A 21305-nucleotide genomic window follows, 5' to 3' on the forward strand; every position below is an offset into this window, starting at 1 on the left:
ACTCTGTTGGGACTACAGACACACACCCCAACACATCTAACCATATACTTAACACCAGCAGCACGACAGAATGCATATATTCATCAGAATCCAAAAGACCATTGCTGATGTGCGCAGTGTATCACATTCATGTTCCCAAGCCATACTACCTCTTCATTTCAGCACCCAGTCCAAGCAATTGTTGAAACTGTGCCTTAGTTATGAAGCCAAGAGGTATGAACTTTAACGTATGATTTTATGTACTGACTCCAAGAAACACATAATACTCATTCATAATCAATATACAGTCAGTTTCTCTGGTTTGGCACATTTTTCCAAGAATGCAACAGGACAATCCTGGTTCATTCATACACCTGAACTAACTAGAAATATTCAGTTCATCTCTTATTTGTAGCCATAAATCATCCTCCTTCAGCCTAGAACATTCCAGTTGTTTTGGACTTAAGGGGCAATGGTCACATTTCCCATTCAGATTTTAATGATTAGGCAGCAGCTAATAGCCCGGAGGACTGCCAATCTACCTTTGCCCCACTGATATGACACTAATTTATAAGAGAAAATCAGGTCAATACCATTAAAATAGTATTATATGTGATTAGCTTACTGTGTTTTACAAAAAGATACTGAGCCTCTGACTTCAGGGGCCTCTGTTCACCACCAATAGGATTGCTCCCTAAAACTAACATGCTGAATGTAAATACAGAAAGTTGTTTTTAAACCAGTAATTTTTATTCACCCGCACTATTCATGCATCTGAAATTTGTCTGCACATAACCAGTTCCGTCTCCCTATTTTAAAATGATCATTTTTGAAATAAGGTACACAAAGTTATATACATTTATCCTGTATCATATAGTTAAAGAGGAAAGTGCTTCATTTGGACAGAAGAAAAAAAGGAAAGACAGTGAACAAAGGGAAGGAGGACATTTCAAAAGCCACAACCTTAAAAATGTATTAAGATTTTCCATTTGACAATGGAGACATGCCATTTTTAGGCATACCACAATAAAGCCTCAATATTAAATAGTAACTTTTAAAGAAAGGTACGTGAGGAAGAAAAAGGAACAAATTATTCTTATCCTCTCTCTGGCATAGCTGTGCTAAGTCCTTTGATTTACTGGATTGTGACCTTCCATTTTTAAAGGATTTGATAAAAGGGAGTTATAAATTGAATGGTCACTGAACTAAACATACTCTTCCTGTTCCCTGGCCACCTTTATTAAAATGAAGCTAATCTAACTCCTATGAGAATCAGTCAGTTTGCAAAGAAATCAAATGGTACCCAATATGCTAACTTGCACAGGGTAGCCTTTCTCCACCTATGTTTGACTATTATCTGCAACAGTCCAACACAGCTGGTGGCAGCAGGCTAAGGAAAAGTGGCTTTGTGTTTCATGGCTCATATGCCTGTAATAGTGATGCCCCAGTAATTTTCCACATGCACTAATGAGCATACGTACTTCCTGTTAAGGAAGAATCATAACTGCTGGGGCAGAGGAGACAATTGACCATTTCCAAAGATCTTATTGGCAATCCACCATTTCCAAAGAACTCAGGAGTACTGTGTTTAGTGGGGGCAGGGTCACAAAAAACAGGCCTGACAGATCCTTGCTTTGAATTCCCCCCAGTAGGGAAACTTAAGTACTATAGCTCCAGAGAGGTATGGCTAATAAAGCCAATCTTGGAATGTCTCAAAAGAAGAAATGGGATTTGAAACTAGGACCTCCTCCAAGTTGCCTCATTTTAGAGCCTACTACCCATGGAAACCCCAGTAATACATTCATGATGGTAGAACTTCCTATACACATAACTGGACTTCCTGCTGTGAATGTTCCCCACCCCTGCTCATGGAGCTTCCCTCTGTTAGTGGAGGGACACTTGTGCCCCATCCAGACCTCTGTCTACCAATGGATCTGTAGCTTAGGATTTCACTCCTAGCCTTTAAGGTACCACAACAATCTTCACTTCTTCCACATAGGATCCTGCAAGATCATAGCTGGATGGAAATAAAAACCCAGCTAAAACAGATAAATCTAGCAGTGTAATTAGAGTTTAGTGGGACCACATATTCCAACCACTCCAAACTTAAAAACTACCAGAAAAAGGGTTCTCTTTCAATTCTGTATCAGAACCCATTCTCTGCGGCAAACAACTTTTACAACCTGAGCACGCTTTGAGCAAAAGCCAGTACAGGCCAGAAGGAAAAGCAACAGTCTGGAAGTGCGTGATTTGGCTCTCAACACCACTTGCTTTTACAGAACTGAACTCAATTCATTTAAGCCATAGGCAGGCAGGCATGCCCCCTCACCACACCCACCCACCCACCCTCAATGTCACATGGTAACACTGTACAGAAAAAGACTACTCAATTTTTACCAGTAATATAAAAAAGTCACCTGGTTTCTTCAAGATGTATGTATGTATATATGTATGAAAGTCAGATGAGACCACAGCTAAAGAAGAAAGCTAACCCAGGCTTGAGTAAAGCCGGCTCTTTTTAAAAAGTCAATACATAGACACACACATACTGCAAAATTCCACCAGGGACCAATCTTGGCTTTTGTCAAGCACAACCGCATTCTGTATATACAACATAAACATGTTCTATGAACGTCTATAACAGTTGCAGATGGGTGTTAAGAAGCCCAGGCTGCTAGTTGCTGCATTTCATCTTCATCTTCCCGTCTCTTCTTTGAAGATGCTGTAGAAAGAGATGAGTAATAACTGTTGAATGCGAACAAATAACAAGGTACAAATTTGATGACTCAGTGGAAAGACTTAGCCATACTGCATACAGTCCAAATTCTAACCACATCAGCGCAAAATGACACCCTCAGCATTGACACACATGACTTCAGTAGAAGGTATGATTATTAAGCACAAGGTCTTGCAGCCAGGTGTCAATAAGCAAAGCTGGGGATACAGATCCTGTCCCCAGGCCTCCCACCCAGCATGGCCACTCCAAACAGCCTGTGCATGCCTCCATATGTCAAGAGGGCTGCTGTTACATCCAGACATGATGCAGTGGTGGCCAACAGATGAATGGGACCTCAGGAGATGAAAGTCTTGGAAATGTGAACTAACGGTCATGAAGGCTTCCCAGTAGAGAATTCCCAACCAAACCCACATCCAAGACTATACAGTTTTAAAAGCTACTCATACAGGAGAGCATCTACCAGCAATTCTGCACTATTTCTCTGCAGTGATTGAACATCTACTAGGACACTTGCAAGATATTTGGTGGTAGTATAAGCCAATATATTCTTTGTTGATGTTCATATGCGATGGTGTTACTCCTCCAAATACTTAGCTCTAGTTTATAAATGCAGTTATTGTTTTGTCTAAAGGTGTTAGAAAGTACAGGAGCATTGTCTTTGTCCAAGGAGTAGTCCCAAAAAGGAGAAAAATGTCAGTGTCAGAGGCGACTGCTAAGCATCAGGTGACCAGTACTTGGAACAGCAACTTCAGCTAGTGTTGATACACTGCAAACCATGGGACCAGCACTGTTGACATCCAGACTATCTATGTCAGTGTTACACTCTGATAGTCCTATAAGTTCTGCAACTCACGCTACAGATCAGTGGTTCTCCCAGGTGAAGGTGGTTCCCAGTGTGCTAAGAGGAAAGAGTGGCAGTGGGGGGTAGCAGCACAAAAGTTGGTGCCCTCTATAAAGAGATACATGGCCAGAGACCCCCACCAACATTAGCAGCTACAATAAGTAAGTTGATGACTGCAGCTCCCAAGAATCTTACAGCTCATAATGCCCCTATAGAAAGAAAAGGGTAATCTACGGATGTTTGCCTTGCTCCCGATACTAATAATAGGTAACCGTTCAAACATAGCAACACTGCACTGCTTGAAATTCAGCTGTGCGGAAAATTGTTCTAAATGGCAAGCTGTTCATATGAAATGGCTCACTACAGGTCCAGGTATTTTCAACCAACCAATGTGAACCTATGAAAGAAAAGTTTGCATGCCAAACTGCATACAACTTAATCTGCATGCCTGACAGCTTCACAAACACAACCATGCATAGCAGCCCTACAGGGCCACTATATTACGTTGTTTATGCATGTGCACTCACAGAGAGAGAGAGATCTCTTAGGAGGACTGCTCTTTTAGGCTATCTGGATTCTTTAAGGACCACTTGGCATTCTAAGGAGCTAGGCAAACATTGCTAAGATTGTGGAACTGCAAGCAGTTATAAAATACAAAATCAGTTGGGCAGAACTCCACATATGTGATTCAGTTGCTACAGCTCAAGGACATTCACAAGGTGCTCGGACAACTCAGTGCAACCAATTCTATACTTGCCCCCCCCATGACTTATTAAAATGAGCAGAGGGGGTAGAGTGACTCGGCCAAGGAGAGGATCAATGCCTCCTTGTGAGAGGGAGTGGTCCTATGCTGCCCGAAAGAAGTGGTGATGAAACTATTCCTGAAGAAACCCTCTCTTGACCCAAAGGATCTTAATGTTCATTTCCTGAGCAAAGTCCTTGTGTGCATGGTGGCCAGCCAGCTCAAAGCACTCTTGGGTGAGACTGATTATCTGGATCCATATCAGGTGGGGTTATGTCTAGGCCTTGACATAGAACAACTTTGGTCACACTGTATGATTACCTCTGCCAGAAAGGATACAGGGGTGTGTGGTTATGTTGGTAGTCAGAGGTGTTCAGTACCTTTTACCATGGTATCTGTCTGGGGCAACTGTCTGAACTGGGAATGCAGGGTACTACACTGCAGTAGTTCCACTCCTAACTAACTGGCTGCAGAAATATTGGAAAATCAGAATATTGTGCAGCCCCATGGGTTACCTACAGATTACCATATCTGTAGGTATGGTAAATAACCAAGCATTGGGTTACCTACAGATCACCATATCCACGCTTTTCAGCATCTATATGAAACAGCTGAATGGATGTATTTGAAGGTTTGGAGTGGGTTGTCATTAATGTACTAATAGCACATGGTACTAATTTGACTTTTCATCTCTATCCGTTGAGGTTCTGGATGTTGTGAATCCAGTGACAGTGGCTGTGACAGTGAACTGGAGAATGGCTAATAAACTCAAGCTCAGTCCAGAAAAGACCGAGCTCCTAATTACTGAAAGGTTCTTCTGCCTGGGCGGAGAGAGATGGATGAGGTTGCACTTCCCTTGAAGAAACGGTTCTGCAGGCTGCTCCCAGAGCCAGTGTGGTCACTTGAGGCTCACAGTGCCTTCTACCGGCTTCAGCTAGAGGGCTAAGCAACATCCCTATCTGGACTCGGGTAGCCTGGTTTCCATAATCTAGGCTCTAGTTTCCATGTTAGATTACGGAAACAGATTCTAGACCAGGCTGCCCTTGAAGACTAATCAGAAGCAGCAGCTCGCACAACATGTAACAGTCATAAGGTTCAAACATTTGACAGCAGTTCTGGCCCTCTTGCATTGGCTTCCTATATGCTTCCAAGCTCAATTCAAAGTCCTGGTGCAAATCTATAAAGTCTCACACAGCTTAGAACCACAATACCTGACTGAACATCTTCTCCAATTTGAATCAACTGGGACACTATGCTCAACACTGTAAGTGCTACCTCCAAGACCAGCTCAAAGTGTGGCAACAAGGAGAAAAATGTTATCAGTGTTAATTCCACTATTATGGAATAATATTCCAGCTGTAGCCCACCTGGCACCAACTATGTTATCCTTTCAGCACCAGATTAAGACTGCCCTCATCTCCAAGGCATTCAGAGACATTCAATACAGAACATTTATGTGGGTCTAATTGTTACTGAAATTGTTTTTTCTGCTCAAATAATTTTAAATCCTGTTTTAAATTTTACACACTGGGATTTTATTGTATTTGTGGGGTTTTTTATGAATTTCTGTTAATTCTCCAGATAACTTTGGTTATTGGGCAATATAGAAATTGAATGAAATAATGAACCAACCAGCTAACCAACAATTGCTCACTTCCTTTTATCCAAATGTTTTAACATTGTATATTAATAATAGGTACACGAACACAAGAAAACTGTTTACCAGGCTGGGATGGCAGTGGTGTAGCCGGTACACTTGGTAATCGGACATTTCTCATTTTATTATTAAGTTCTTCTTGCTCCAGTTCCTCCAATTCTGCCAGCAGCTCATCCTGAAAGTAAAGAGAAGTAATGTTTCAAGAAATGGAGTTCATTATAGCTACAGAATCTTATCTGAAACAATCTTCCAAATATATCTCCACTGAGCAATAGAGAATCCCTTCCAGGCAAATAGATAGGAAAGCTTTTGTAAATTGGAAGAGAGCAATTTCAACAAGCCCAAAGTGACTTACATGTGTGTGTGTGGAAGATGCAATAATGATATTTTTGAGGACTAGCAACTTATGAATTTGAATGCATAATTTCAACAGTTCCAAAATGCACCAAAGAACTGCCAGTTTCACAAGGATAAAAAGATACAGGCTAACACTTAGAACTAAAAGAATTGTCACATTACTACTAAGAAGGGGAATATAATGCATATAGCCATCAGTTCCACAATTCTTAATTTTTAAAATTTGCATAAAATGTTGAAGAAACTATGTCAATACTAACTGCTTAGAGCAGGGTGCTGATCCTCATTTAGTCCAAGAGCCAAATTCAATTTCTGAGACATTCTGGAGAGCCACATCCCAGTGGTGGGTTGCACAAAGGAGTCAGGGACAAAAATACTAGCCTATTCAAGCATAAGGCTCTTAGTGGCAGTAACTAAAGTTTGAGAGAGGAATTTCAACTTTTTAGAATGAGAACAAAACCACACAAAGCTGGGAAACTACTGAATGACCAGCAGTAACGCAAAAGGAGGTATGGTCTGGGAAGGGAGTGTGGCCATTTGAGGAAACTCAGACAGCTGGGTAGCATCCCTAAGCATTCTGTTTCTGGCCCTTGGGCCAGGAGTTCAAGAACTTTGACTTGGAACAATAACAAACTGTTTAGCTGGGTTTAGAGATTATGAGTGACTATGCTCAAGAAGTGGTTGAAGACAATGTGAAGAAGCCTGGCCTCCCAAGTAAAGCCTGATGTGACTAAAACCAAGTGCCAATAAACTGGGAGCAGAAATGCTTCCACACATGTTGGTGCAGTTCTCTAGGCCCTGATCTAGGCAGCAGCAAGGAAAAAAATGATGCCACTTCAAATTACAAATGGAGTTGATCCATTATTTTAATAGTCCCCACACTGACACCAAAAAACCCACAAAAACAAGCATTGCCCACCCTGAGCATTAAAAGAAAAAGGAGCAACATGAAGAGAGGTTCTTGTATGGCCCACTCTCTGTCCTTGTGTTCTGCAGTCATTTATTTATTTATTTATTAAAACATTTCTATGCCACCCCTTGCTGAAGCCTCGGGGCGGCTCACAACATACTTCTTTCATAGAAATCCCTCCACCCGTAATGGTGCAAGCTATTCAGCTGCCTGCTAATCTCATTCCCAACTCATTCTGCTGGCTGTGTGACCAGACTATTCCCCAAAGGAAGCAACGCTAGCAGAGAAACCAGGGGAGGGCCTGGCAAACAGAAACTATAAGCACCTGCTTATGCCTTGCTTCCCTTTTGGAGCTTTCCTACTCAGCAGCTGCTTTCAGGTGAGGGCTTTCGCTGCTATCAGCTGGGAGGCATTGTGAAGCTAATCCCATTTTTCCCTCCCCAGTGATTTTTGATGGAAGGGAAAAGATGACAGAAGTAGTGGGACAACATGGGAGGGTTTCAGTTTGAAGACAACCACATTTAGACCCACTGCACAATTCTGGGAATGAGGCGAGGCAATTACCTCAACCATTTGCGCAATCCCAGATGAAGAATAGGTTGAGACCGAAGCTGCTGTGTTACGGTTCCCCCTCAGTAGGTCAGCAAAATATTTAGAACATAATTCACAAAATGGAAGTGTCTTTATAAACTTAATGGAAATGGAATCTTAGCAATGGAACCAGATAGATCCAAAGCTCTTCAAGAATGGACCCCACTGGGCAAGTGGGAAATGTATCTGAAATCTACATTAACTATCAAGGCCATCCACTCTGATTACCTGGAAAAAAGAAGATACAGCATTTCGTACAATTACTAAACTATAATATATTCTAATACTGAATTTCATTCTTTGAGTGTGGATCTTTTATGTGGCCAAAATGGCACCATCCACATACAAGAAATAGAACATCACCATCACCACAAGAACTTTGAGAGGAAAACCCCAAAAGAGCACTGAGTATGCTAAGCGGATGAGGAATGCTAACTGACTTGTTTGGAGAGACTGCAGAAAACTGAAGAGTAGAAGGAACGGAACAGAGTATCCTGGAAGGGGTATGATTAAAAAGCTGGAACCCTGAACAAGTATAGTACAGACACTGCCTACTGTATCAGAAGTCTCAGAGAATAACTGGGGAGAATGGCAGGACTGTATCTTTTAACAAAGCATTGCATTTATCATTCTGAAGAGCCCTTTCTGAGTATTGAGAAATCTAATTTACTGCCATTTATTCTCAATCAGCTGAGAATTCAAGTGCATTTTTTTAAAGATGTCAAATTCACAGTTAAGTATTTTTGCAAGCATTTTATCTACCACAAAATAAGGAATGATATTTAGGCTGTCTTTTAAAATATAATTACCAACCTCATCAAACTCATCACCAACTTTTCTTGTAATAGCTTCTGTGATTTCCTGGGCAATATCTTGCTGTTCAGTGATATCTTGCATCATATCATCAATTTTGTCCAAGTCCCTGAAGAAAGAGAGAACAAACCAGGACATTTTTCTCTTAAATGGGTTTAATATACCTCTTTTGGAATCACAGATAATAAAGTTGGAAGAGGTCAATAAGGACATTGGACCCAACACCCCTGAATGGCTTCCAGCTGCATCTTGAACATCTCCAATGTGGGAGTGCGCTCAACCTTGCTCTTCAATCTATATACTACTAGGGTAGCTCATAGGATTTTAAAAAAATCATGCAAGTACCATGAAACAACTATCAATAAACAGCAGAATAAAAAGCAGCAATAACTTTTATTTATTTTTCGATTTATATCCTGCCTTTTTCCTACAAAGGGCTCAAGGCAGCTTACATCATTCTCCTCCTCCATCTTATCCCCATAACAAGAACCCTGTGAGGTAGGTTGGGCTGAGAGTCTGTGACTGGCCCAAAGTCACCCAGTTGGCTCCATGGCTAAGCGGGGACTAGAACCCAGATCGTCTGAGTCCCAGTCCTGTGCTCTTAACCACTACAGCACACTGGCTCTCATCCAGTTATTTTTAATGTGTCTCATATTGCAAGCCTGGGAAAACAACAATCTCTTCACCTGGTGCCTAAAAGAAACATCAGGGCCGAGTGAAAACATGTCTTGAATGGCTGCCGTAAGTTGGTAAGCTGCCTCTTACCAGCAGCCAATCAACTCAGCTAACTGGGGTACCTGAAAAAAAATCTCTGTTAAGCCTTTAAAGACAAGCATCTGCACACTGAACTGAGTGTGGAAGCAGCCAAAAGCCTGTGGAGTTTTTTGTTCTGAAGTACTGCAGTTGCATGGCAGTATCCTAGGGGAAGTTACGTACATTGTATTGACCAGTGTCTAAGCAGAGTCAAAGGCAGCTCCACATACAATGTATTGCAGTAGTCCAGTTTGTAGGTGACCAGAGCATGGGCAAAAGTTTTCTCCCAATGAAATATATCATTACATAAAATGAAAAGGAAGAGTGCCCACACAGCTCAGTGACAAAGCAAACATTTAGCATGTAGGAATCTTAGTGCAGTTGGAATGCCCTATGCACAATGTGAGACTGCTGCCTGAATACCAGATAATGTAATGAGCTGTTATTCAGGTAATATGAATTTGGGCTGCAACAGGGCATGTGAGAATACCATATGAATCAAATCTTGGACATCAAGTATAACAAGCAAATTCAGATAACAAAATATTACCAAAGTTTTGGAGGATCTAAATTAGCAGTACATACCACAAGTAGCATCCAGTGCACATACGGAGACTGTAGCAATAATAATGAGGGATACTTTCTACAAACTGTTGTTAAACCTATTCTCCACTTACATATTTTCATGAACTTTTTTCATAGCTTGGGCAGCATATCCCATGTTCTTGAACACTTCTGCATTAGTGTAGGAGTTTTCAAGAGCTTCCCGTTGGAATTCAATGGTGGAAAGTGTCCCATCGATCTGGCTCAGCTGTTTCTCATATCTCTTTTTTCTCTTCAGGGCCTGCAATGCAGCTGTTGGTGAAAAAAAGGAAGTGATGTTAGCTATATATCACCTCTTAATAACCCAGTGTAAATGGAGCTAGTTGCTGCAATACCTAACACCACATGTGGCAGAGTGCCAGATAACAAGGAAAGAAACAAGTCGGCTGAAATACTTGACTGAAGGCAAAATAAAGAGAGTTGAAGAATCAGTCAGGTCACACAGAGATCCCCTAATGCTACAGAGCCACAACTGAGTAAACACACAAGCAACTCCACACAGCCAGTAGGACTTTTGATGGGGGAAAGCAGGTGGCTGGTGACCCCTATGTCACTGGGGATTCTTATCCAGTGTAGCTCTTATTCTGAGGTTTATAGGAGCAATCCATGATGATGAACCTATCTTGGGGATGGAGCTCAGCACCATGGATAGATACTGCAAAGCAGAATACTACAATCAATAAAGAACTCTGGTGACAAAGGAGTCACCAGCCTCCCCTGACTTTTGACTTCTTGGTCTGGCTGGGCAATCCAAACATGTCCCAAGGTCATTTAAGTAACTAGCGTTATTGGAAATCCAATTTTTTAATCAAACTCAAGAAGCCAATTTCTTCAGTTTTACCTAGAACCATCTAGACAGATAAACTACAGTTGTGCAATAGGTCTTCTCATTTTGCAAGCTTAAAATCCTCTTAGTTTAGGAAATTCTGACTGTAGAATCAGATGTCTTGGCAAACTCAGAACACCCCCACACACACACGCATATGGAGCGCGCGCGCGTGTGTGTGTATATATATATATATATATATATATATATGTATGTATGTATGTATGTATATGTGTGTGTGTATATATATATATATATATATAATGTAAACCTAACAGTAACACAGATTGTACCCTGCTTTTAATCACTGGTTGCTGGAATATTCCAAGTTAGTTAAAGCGGAATGCATAAACACAGGATTGCCAGTTGCAGTGGTCCAATATCTCAGACAACTGGATTCAAGATTACAGCTAAATGGTCTAGGAGTCTGACTTGTATGTTCCAATTTAATCAATAAATTTATCCACTTCAGAGATGTACATTTTTCATTGTGTAGTTAACATACTTAACCTGAACATTTCACAATACTGGAAGAAAACTTACTTCAAAGACAGATATTCTGAGACTGGAAAAAGAAGATTCCTCATTCCAAAGATTCAGAAAAAGGGGAGAGCCAGATAAGAATCAAGAGAGTAATCTGAGGAAATAAAGATAACAGCACAGGTCACTACACAGAATATATTTAATTAATTATGCCGTGATTTTGAAGATTGTCAATTTGAAAATTGCAGTAGTGAGAGAAACATTTAAGTTCTTATAGAACACAGGTCTTTACAATGTAGTTATACTCTGAAATAGTAGAAAAATGTCATTGAAAGGATGGACATAAAGCAAGCACAGAACCTATTAATGCAGACTTCCATTGCAGACACTCCATATCCCTCAAAATATAAGTCAAAAGGAAAGTGAGCAAAAGAGTGTTCTCTCCCAATAATTCCATCCATCAAAACGACAATGAAGTTGCATCATCATGACAGAAGAAGCAGATCACTAACCCTCTTGGTACAAGCAAATTTTTGACAACTTTGACAAACACCTCACACCATTCTGGAAAGTACCCAACCCACAGAAGAGTGTTTTTCATTGGAGTGCAGGAGAAAACAAGAGAAAAGTCCCCTTTCACAAAAGCACTTATGGTTCTGTAGATTCTCTTCAATATGTGTAGGTTTCGTTTCAAGAGTTCTTAAAAAGTAGAATACTACAGCGGGGATGGCACAGCAGGAGACCCAATAACCAAATTATTAAGCCTTTTCCTGATATAGTCCTCCTTATATTAGGCAAAATAAAGTTAAACCAATACACTGCATAAGTACAAATTGAGCGTAAAATTACTATTGAAGTTTGCAGTTTAAGAAATAAAAGGGTAGCTCTCTCTATAAAATTGTACAGTTTGCAGGCTTGGCTGAATTTATGTGGGCAAATCTCACAAAACATCCTGTACACTTTGTGTATGTATGAAAATTTGACTGTATTTGAATAAAAGCTGATTATCTCCATTTCATACATGTGTAATAGTCCACTGGAACTCACCAGATCAAGACATCCTCCCTCTCTTGCTGTAAACATCCAAGGAAGAGGCACCGTACGGATGGGTCTGAGCATGAAGTTAAAATGGAGCATGGCTCTTGGATGACTTGAGCTGATAAGGGAAGCACACCATGCTGGAGGCAAAAATGAACCCTTAGCAGCAACAGCTGGGACTCATCCAACTGCTGCTATAAATTTCTGGCAAGGTGTATGAACCAGGAAAGTTATAGGAGAGCAAAAGAAGGGATGACAGACTGATGAAAATGGCTTGCAAGAGGGTCAACAGGCAACTGCTGCCCAGATGGAGGACTGTGCTCATCTGAAGCATTACCAGCCCTTCCTTCACTAAGAGGCCTGGACATTACCAGCTGCAGCCACATCAGAGACATGCCAACTATGCCAAGACCTGGGCTAAGCTTCTTCTCTGAAATACCTGAAGAGTTTACCCGCTGTGTGGTCTGAAGTAAGGATGTGTGAGGAATCCAGTTTGCAGTGGGAATCCACTGGATTTCCTCAGTTCTGCTCCATGGAATCCAGCTCCGTTTCTTGCTGCCCTAAGTCCACTCACACCGTGCATTCACATGGGCATCCAGCAGGAAGTGCGTTCAAGTGGAGTTCTGCTTCCACACATGTGACTTTGCAAAATTTACTGAAAGAATTACATTACTTTGCATACTAGAGAAAGAGACTTGCAATAAAATAATTCAGTAAAGTCCTCCAAAAAGGAGCTGCGAGCAGCCAATATCTCTTTTCTGGACTAGCTGGAGGCTCTAGGAATTGCTAAAAAGATATAAGACAGTGCAGTGTCAGTTCAGCACTTAATTTTAAGATTTCATTGGCTCCTTTAGTGAAACTTCATTTTATATTCCCCCTCCCCCTATGCAGGAGCTTTCAGCTGACAACAACTGGCTCCTGGCAATAGGGCACAAATTAATCGACATGCAGTCTCATCTTAACAATTGCCTTGAAAGTTGCCTGCACTCCTTGACACTTTCTGATAGCTGAACCATACAAGGTAATTCACCAGATTAGAAAACCACACAGATTAGAAAGCAGTATAAGCACTATTGCACACTAGCCTGGCAAAAAATCATATTTAAAAATTACAAACATATTTGCACAATATTCTGGGACTTTTTTAAAGGTTACCAAGCTAGTCACAGTTGCTCCAAAGTGCCACATGGGCACCACTGAAAGGACAGCCAGTAGCAATGGCATGGGCGAGATGGTGAAGGGGAGCAGGGATTTTTGTTGCTTCTCCCAAGTGGTTCATTAGCCTATCACTGCAACCCACAATTAAACTGCTTTCCCAGCTTCAGAAAGCATGATAACGTATCAGGATATGAAAAAGCTGTAGAATAAGGTGGCTTGTTCCCAATATAAATTCAGATAATACGATAACCTAGTTGTAGGTTGTTTAGCAACTGGAAATAGCTCACCAACAGCATACGTTCATACAAATTGTGGGTTAATTATGCATGACCTTAGGATGGCCATATATATTAATAAGAGGACCTTTTTGGTGGTGGCCCCCCAGTGTAGAGTGCCTTCCCAGAGTGACTCATTTCACATGTACATTGTGGTCTTTCTGATGCCAGATGCCACCTTTTCATTTGTCCAGGCCTTTTTGTTCCTTTTTTTAATACCATCTCACACATCACAGCAGCAGATCACGGGTTAATTTATTAACAACTTTCTCACACAGCTGCTCTGAAGACATTTATACTACAGAAATTCTATTCAAGGCTTTCCCACTTCAAATATAGAATGGTCTTCTATAAAGGCACCCAAGAGTGGTGAAAATGACATTCTTGTTTTATAATAAGAAATTTGTAGGTTAGTGGGTTTTTTTTTTTTTTTTGCAAATTCAATTCACACAAGGTGCTTCTTAGAAGAGTCAAGCAAAAGCAGCAACTGGGATTATATTCTGACACAGCTTTCTGGTCATCCTTGCACATGATGTTGTGTACTTTTGAACAAGCTGCAGGGCTTGTTCTGCAGTAACAGGAAGCACTTGTATCATAACCCACCTTCATGCAACAAGGTAGTCATGACCACCTAAGTCATACACTTGGAATGCTAATCATCATCATAAGGCATGCAGTGCAATACAGACAGTAAATATATTTTCAGTGTCTATTAGCAGCCACTCAGGCTTGCTATTATTTTAAATCTTCACAGAGTTTATGCATCTTCAAGACAGCAGTTTTGCTACTTGCTCAGCACTCATAGAGCAGGGGTGCAAAAACTCCTTCAGCCAAAGGGACCAATTCTGTTTCAGAGAAGCTATGGAGGAACATTCCAGTGGTGGGTAGAACCAAGGGTAAAAAGGGGCAGAGTCAAAGCATATTTTAGCTTAAGGCTCTTACTGGTAATAGCTAATTCCTAGGAGAAGCATTTAGACCTTTCAGCATGGGAGGGGAAGAACTCCACAAAAGACAGAAAACCACCAAATGTTCAGTGGCTGGGGAAAAGTGGTGGAGCCTGGAGAAGGCAGAGTCATTTGAATTCCAGAGGACTGGACTAAGATGCCAAGAGGTCAGATTTGGCTGACAGACCTGAGGTTCTGCATCCTTGATCTAAAGGATATTCGGTGCCCAGAAAAATGAAATAACATTTTCAGGAAACATATCCATTGTTCAGCTAGAACACGGCTATCTGGATGCCATGGACTGCAGCTTGGAAATTATCTATGATGTAGTATTTATTTACTGATTTATTACATTTCTACACTGCCAATAGCTGAAGCTCTTGAATGGTTCACAACCATTAAAAACATAAATATTTTAAACATTAGTATATTTATGCTACAGTATGAAATAGAAGTAAAAACAAAAAATAAAACATAGTAGCACTTTAAAAAGAAACTGAGAGGTTGAAATACCTAAGAAAATAAAAACGACTTTTACTGTCTCCAGAAAGATTGCAATATATGCACCAGACAAGCCTCTCTGGCCTGCCACAACAAAATTGCTGAGAGATCCAAGAGAAGTTACTCCCACACACCAATCCTTCTCCTGGCAGAGGTCTTCCAATAAGGAAACAAGGCAGTTTATTTTGTCTATTTTTATTTTCCAAATTTATAGGTCACTAAATAGGCCAAGAGCTCTCTAAGTTGCTAACAACATTAAAAACCAAGCCAACAGTATAATTATAAATAAGGGAAGGGGGAGAGAGTCTGTTGATAGCAGAGTGAGCTCTTATAAGCAGGTGGTAAAATCAGGTCTTTTGAAATACCTGCAGAAGAGGACAGGTTTCACCTGGTGACAAAAAGAAAGTAGTGCCAGTGCCAGATGAACTTCTTTAGGAAGCCCATTCCAAAGGTTGGGAGCAGCCACCAAGAAGGCACTTCTTCTAATTGCCATCCCTTTTACTTTCTTTCAGGATGGATCTTTCAGAAGGATTTCATTCCCAGATCTCAATGGGTGAGTAGGAGTATATGGGAAAGTTTCTATTCCAAAATTTACTGGAACCTGAAATTCCAGTTTCCATTCCAAAACCAGGACCAAAGCTCAATTTAAACAAAACCAGATAATCCATTCCATATAAGAATGCCTGGAATTGATCAACCACTCAGTCATCTTTCTCCCTGTAATGTTCTCACCTGGACTTAAGCTCTTTTTAAAGGCCCAGTTACTGTCTCTTTTAAGAAAGCTGGCACCACTCCTTCTCTCAAGAACCACCTGGATCCAGCCTAATACCCCCTCCCAATTACTGGTAATAAGCTATGAATGGCAAGAGTCAAGCTAACAACTGGTCAATTAGGTTTGACCAAGCAACCTTACTTGCGCCCTTGGGCCTCAACAACTCAAACTCATCCAATAAAAGGGGAGCTGGGCAACTCTACTAATGGAGAGTATTAGTAATGCTGTAGGTATTAATTAGGGACTGCAGGTGGTGCAGTGGTTTAAACTGCTGGGCTGGTTGACTGAAAGGTTGCCGGTTCAAATCAGCACAATGGGGTGAGTTCCTGTTGCTCTGTCCCAGCTCCTGCCAACCTTGCAGTTCGAAAGCATGCAAATGCAAGTAGATAAAAAGGTACCACTTCGGTGGGAAGATAACAGCATTCTGTGCACTTCGGTGTTTAGTCATGCAGCCACATGACCACAGAGACTGTCTGCGGACAAACGCTGGCTCCCTCGGCTAGGAAACGGAGATGAGCACCGCCCCCTAGAGTCAGGTATGACTGGACTTAATGTCAAGGGGAAACCTTTACCTTTTAGGTATTAATTGCAGCATTCAACTTATGATGGAACTGAACAACTTTGTTTTTAACATACTGCCCAGCCTTGTTACAGTGTGCTACAGAGGGGTCTACCATTTCTCTCTCCGTCCCTGACTGTGTCAGGCTATGAATCAAAGCTCCACTGAATGGCACTGAGAAGATGCAACAGTGGTAGAAAATAACTGCTTTGTGTTCAGGCAGATTTCGCATGAGCTTTCCTTCACCTGCATTCTAGGCTTCTTCCTTCTTGCTTCCCTGTCTTGCCGTCAGGTGCATACCAAGGAATTCTCTGGGCTCTGCTAAGAAGGAAAGTGTGCTTAGGTGTGTTCTAAGCATGTTTCTTTATGCATATCTGCCACAGAACTGCATGTCCAGTAACAACCCCACAACAACCACTCCTTCATTTTGCTTCTCATAATTTGCCTCCTTCACCTCCTGAATCCACTCAATGTTCATCCAGAAAAGAAACACACCCTCTAAGTGCCTTCCATATGTTTAGAAGTATAACTCACTCTCATCATTCCCAGCCAGCCAATTCCTGGGAGTTGTGTTCAAACACATCTGGAAGGTACCAGGTTGGAGAAAGGCTTTTACACAGGCATGCAACTTGCATCTTTTAATTAGGGTAGAGTCAACACTGAAGGTCAAAACGTAAGTGCAGTCACAAAGCCACACAGTATACCATTATAAAAGTTTAGAACACACCTACATGACTTCGTGCTGCAATTTTTATTGGTTAGCTAAGGTGGGTCTATAGAAGCAGGAAAAGCACTAAAGTTGTTACACACCATGTTATTTTTTAGGTCAGATTTAAAAAATCCAAGAATATTCTTCACGTGCACATAGTTATTTATAAGACATAATGATCTTCAGTTTAGTTTTAACAAGAAGTGCTAGTAAAAGTCTGTACATAAACCAAAATAGTCTAGCCTGTGTACAATGATATACGAAAAGCATATCACCAAAATATGCAAGATTTCATACTTTTAAGACTATGATGTAGGGACATTTTAGACAATTAAAGGAAGCAAACACACAAATCCAAGAAGCACTTCAATCCTGGTTCCCAGTAAAATGGTTGCAGAGCAATTCTAAAGATGTTAAAAGGAATGGGACATATTCCCTGGTATAAGCATTCAAGATTGCAGCCTAAATTTAGTACTAGACTTCATAGCAAAACCTAGGGGTGAAAGATATAATTTCTGGACACAGCCTGAAATTATCCAGTTCCAAAGACTCCTTATTCCCAAGGTGCAGAGCATCTTTCAGCATTCAGAGAAGATGGCAGGGGGCAGGGAGGGTACATTCCAGGGGTGTGCAGGACAGAAGGCAAAAGGGATGGAGCCAAAAGGGACAGAACCACAATGCTAAAGATACCAGTTTAAAATTAAACTAAAGCTCATTCTGCCACTAGCTAAGCTTGAGGAAGGGCATTTCAACCTTTTAGAACAGGAGAAAGGAAACCATCCAGGAAAGAGAATCCAGGAAACCATCAAATTATTGTTGGTTGTTAGAGATGGGGCGGGGCAAATTAGACCAAAAGGCCTCCAGGCCAGAAGTTACATGCTACTGTTTCAAATTAATTGAAAATGGTCCACTCATTTATTAACCTAACTTCCAAGTAAGTAGGTATAAAGTTCAATGTGCTACACACAAAAGAAACAATAGGCTATATATAGAGATAAAATTATACAGAGACAATTTAGGGGAACCAATATTGTAATAATGTGTTTCCTTTCTGAGAATGCATGAAGAGACAACATAGCTGATTTCTAGCAATGGTATTATAGAGATAACTTTGGAGCAGAAGCTCAAGACCCAAGTCCAGAATGGACGAGAGAGCTCCCAAATGTCATTAAGACTGAATGGCCTTAATGACAATTAATCCCCACAATACAAGGTATACAAGCATCAGAATGAACATCTATAAGAGGTTTGCAAGACAGAATGAGGATCCAGGGCAATCATGATAAACTTGAACACTGGGCTAAAAGCAACAGAATGAGATTCAATAGGGACAAGTGCCAAGTCCTCCCCCTAGGAAAAAGAAACCAAATGCATCGATACAAGATGGGGAATACATAGAAACATAGAAACAGAGTGAGTCAGAAGGGGCCTCCTGGTCCATCTAGTCTGACCTCTGACTCCTGCCAGCTCTACCCATGACATGCCTACCATACATGGCTCAACAGAACTGAAAAAGGAAAAGAAATGGGAGTAACTGTGGACAACAGGCTAAGTATGAGCCTACAATGCGAGGCAGCTGCCAAAAGGGCAAATGCTATTTTTGGAATGCGTTAACAGAACTGTCACTTCCAAATCAGGAGAAGTAGTGGTTTATTTGTTTGTTTATTTAGGAGACTTCTATGCCACCCCATTCGCCGAAGCCTCAGGGCGGCTCACATCCATAAATAAACTTCCATAGAATAATATAAATTAACAGTATAAATTAAGTCGCCCTGGCCAAACAATAAAATGAATAAATACTATTAACAATTAAAATGACATTTGAATTAAAAGGTCTTCGCCTGGCGCCGAAAAACGAATAACGACGGCGCCAGGCGGTTCCCCTATACTCCTCCCTAGTCAGACTTCATCTGAAATATTGTGTCCAGTTCTGGGCACCAAGATTTAAGAAAGATGCAGAAAATTAGAAAGAGTCCAGAGGAGGGCAACAAAAATGATCCAAGGTTTGGAAAAACTGCCCTGTGAGGAGTGACTGGCGAACTGGGCATGTTCAGTCTTGAGAAGAGAAGACTGATGGGGGACATTATATCCCTCTATAAGTACCTCAAAGGCTGTCAGAGAGAGGAAGGTCAACATCTCTTCTTGCTGATACCAGCCTGCCGGACACGGAATAATCAATTCGAGTTGTGACAATCCAGATTCAGGCTAGGTATCAGGGAAAGTTTGCTCACTGTCAGAGCAATATGACAGTGGAATCAGTTGCCTGGAGAGGTCATGGGTTCTCCTACACTAAAGAGATTCAAAAAGAAACTGGACAACTATCTGAGTGGGATAGTGTAAATTGGTGTCCTGCAACAGAAGGGGTTGGACCGAATGGCCTTCATGACACCATCCAATTCTACTATTCTAAGCTGCTATGCAGAGCAAGAAGAGGTACAAAAGCAATCTTTGCCTCTTCATGTTCCCACTATGCAGCTTTTGCTAGATAAAGGTTTTTGTCCATCTAACTGGGGTGTGTCAAAAGAGGCCGGAAAGTCCACAAGGTATCTCATATCCTCCATCTCCGCTCTCTTCTCCTCCCACTGAAATGCCCCCTTCTCTAAGATTGAGTTCCTGACCTCAGAGAGCAGGCAATGTTGTTCTTTCCACAGAAAGGACAGAGGTCACAGATCCACTTTCCTGCTCTGTACTTGGGAAACTTTATATACCTTAGAACCCCATGGATGCTGTATAGGGGCCCATAGGATTGTTCCCAAAGTGAAACAATATGATTGCCATTGCCGTGAGTGTCCACATAAGACCATGATGTACATACTCTAAAATTCTGTTTTAAACTTCAGAAGTTCTATATTCAGCATGCTGTATTTTAGGTTTTAAATGTCCATGAACCATCCAAAGAGTTAATTACATTTCTATAACACCCAATAACAGAATTGCTTGATGATATCACTGATTTCAAGGATATTTGCCTGGGAATCCAAAAAGGGAGCTGTCTTGCATTTGAATGTTTGCATTCCTTGAATCAAATAACACACTGTGATTACGAATGGGTGTGCACGCACATACACATGCTCTTGATATATACTTGGAGCAATGATCAATCATGCCTTCAAATGACATATACATGGGGGTTCAATTTTTATATAAATGAATACCCTTTCAGGACCAAAAAGAAAAAGAAACATTTCTAAGGAGGTTACAAAAATGTAAAACAATATTAACAGAGTAGTGCAAATAAAGCAAGCTAAAACCAAGATAAAAACTGCAACTGCTAACCATCAGCACACACACCATCAAAAACTCCCTAAACGAATCAAAAAAATTAAAAGTAGATAACAGTGTGCAAATCCTCAAAGATGATTTAGAGGCATGCAATTAATTTCAGTGCCAAACGGAAACTACCTCCTATGTAATATACATTTTGCAATATATTGCATCATTTCACACGCAATAGACTAATTTCTAAGGAGTGAGAGACAAAAGACTGCCCTGACCCTTAAAACGCAAATCTTGGAGTTAAAGCTGCTATTAGTCAACAGTAATGGAACTGTACTCTGCACATACTCAGAGGAATTATTTCCTAAGGAGACTGAATACTCTGGCACTGAAACCACATCTGTAGTCAGTCCATTACTTCCCGAACTTGAATCCCTTTTCAGGTGAAGGCCTGGCCCAGAAAAACAAAAGCCTCACCTCGCTTGTCGCGTGTGCCGTGCTTCTTAGCCAGCGCCAGCTCCTTTTCTATCCTGGCCTCCAGATACTCCTGCTTCTTGGTCAGCATCTCCTCCGTCTCCCGCAGCCTGGCTAAAGCCTCCTGGGGGGTGGGGCCCCCTTTGCCTTTCCCCTTGGGGAAGCCAGAGCCTCCTCCGCCCTTGAAAAACTTCTGTATTTTACTCATTTTTACCCAGCCGCCAACTTATCCAGAAATCGACTCCGGACTATGGTGACGGGCTCTCCTCTCCTCGAAGTTTCGCGTAGCGCCCCCGCCTAAGCACCTCCCCGAAGCGCAACAACAAGCCAAAAGCGGTGATTACTGCATTTCCTAGCTGCGTCCGGC

The 21305-nt window shown here is 41.3% G+C and overlaps 1 protein-coding gene across 1 annotated transcript; it reads right to left on the bottom strand.

Annotated features, from left to right (window-relative positions):
• Nucleotides 1-6: 6 nt before the first annotated feature.
• Nucleotides 7-21274, bottom strand: CHMP4C (charged multivesicular body protein 4C). The gene is made up of 5 exons (XM_044424424.1): nucleotides 20942-21274; nucleotides 10058-10235; nucleotides 8628-8736; nucleotides 6023-6131; nucleotides 7-2701 (listed from the first exon to the last, which is right to left on the bottom strand). The coding sequence occupies exons 1-5, from the start codon at nucleotides 21144-21146 to the stop codon at nucleotides 2637-2639; spliced, it is 666 nt and encodes a 221-aa protein (XP_044280359.1). The 5' UTR covers nucleotides 21147-21274; the 3' UTR covers nucleotides 7-2636.
• Nucleotides 21275-21305: the final 31 nt, after the last annotated feature.

The sequence above is a fragment of the Varanus komodoensis genome, unplaced genomic scaffold (genome assembly GCF_004798865.1).
Source record: "Varanus komodoensis strain SLA01 unplaced genomic scaffold, ASM479886v1 scaffold14_1, whole genome shotgun sequence".
Taxonomy (NCBI): domain Eukaryota; kingdom Metazoa; phylum Chordata; class Lepidosauria; order Squamata; family Varanidae; genus Varanus; species Varanus komodoensis.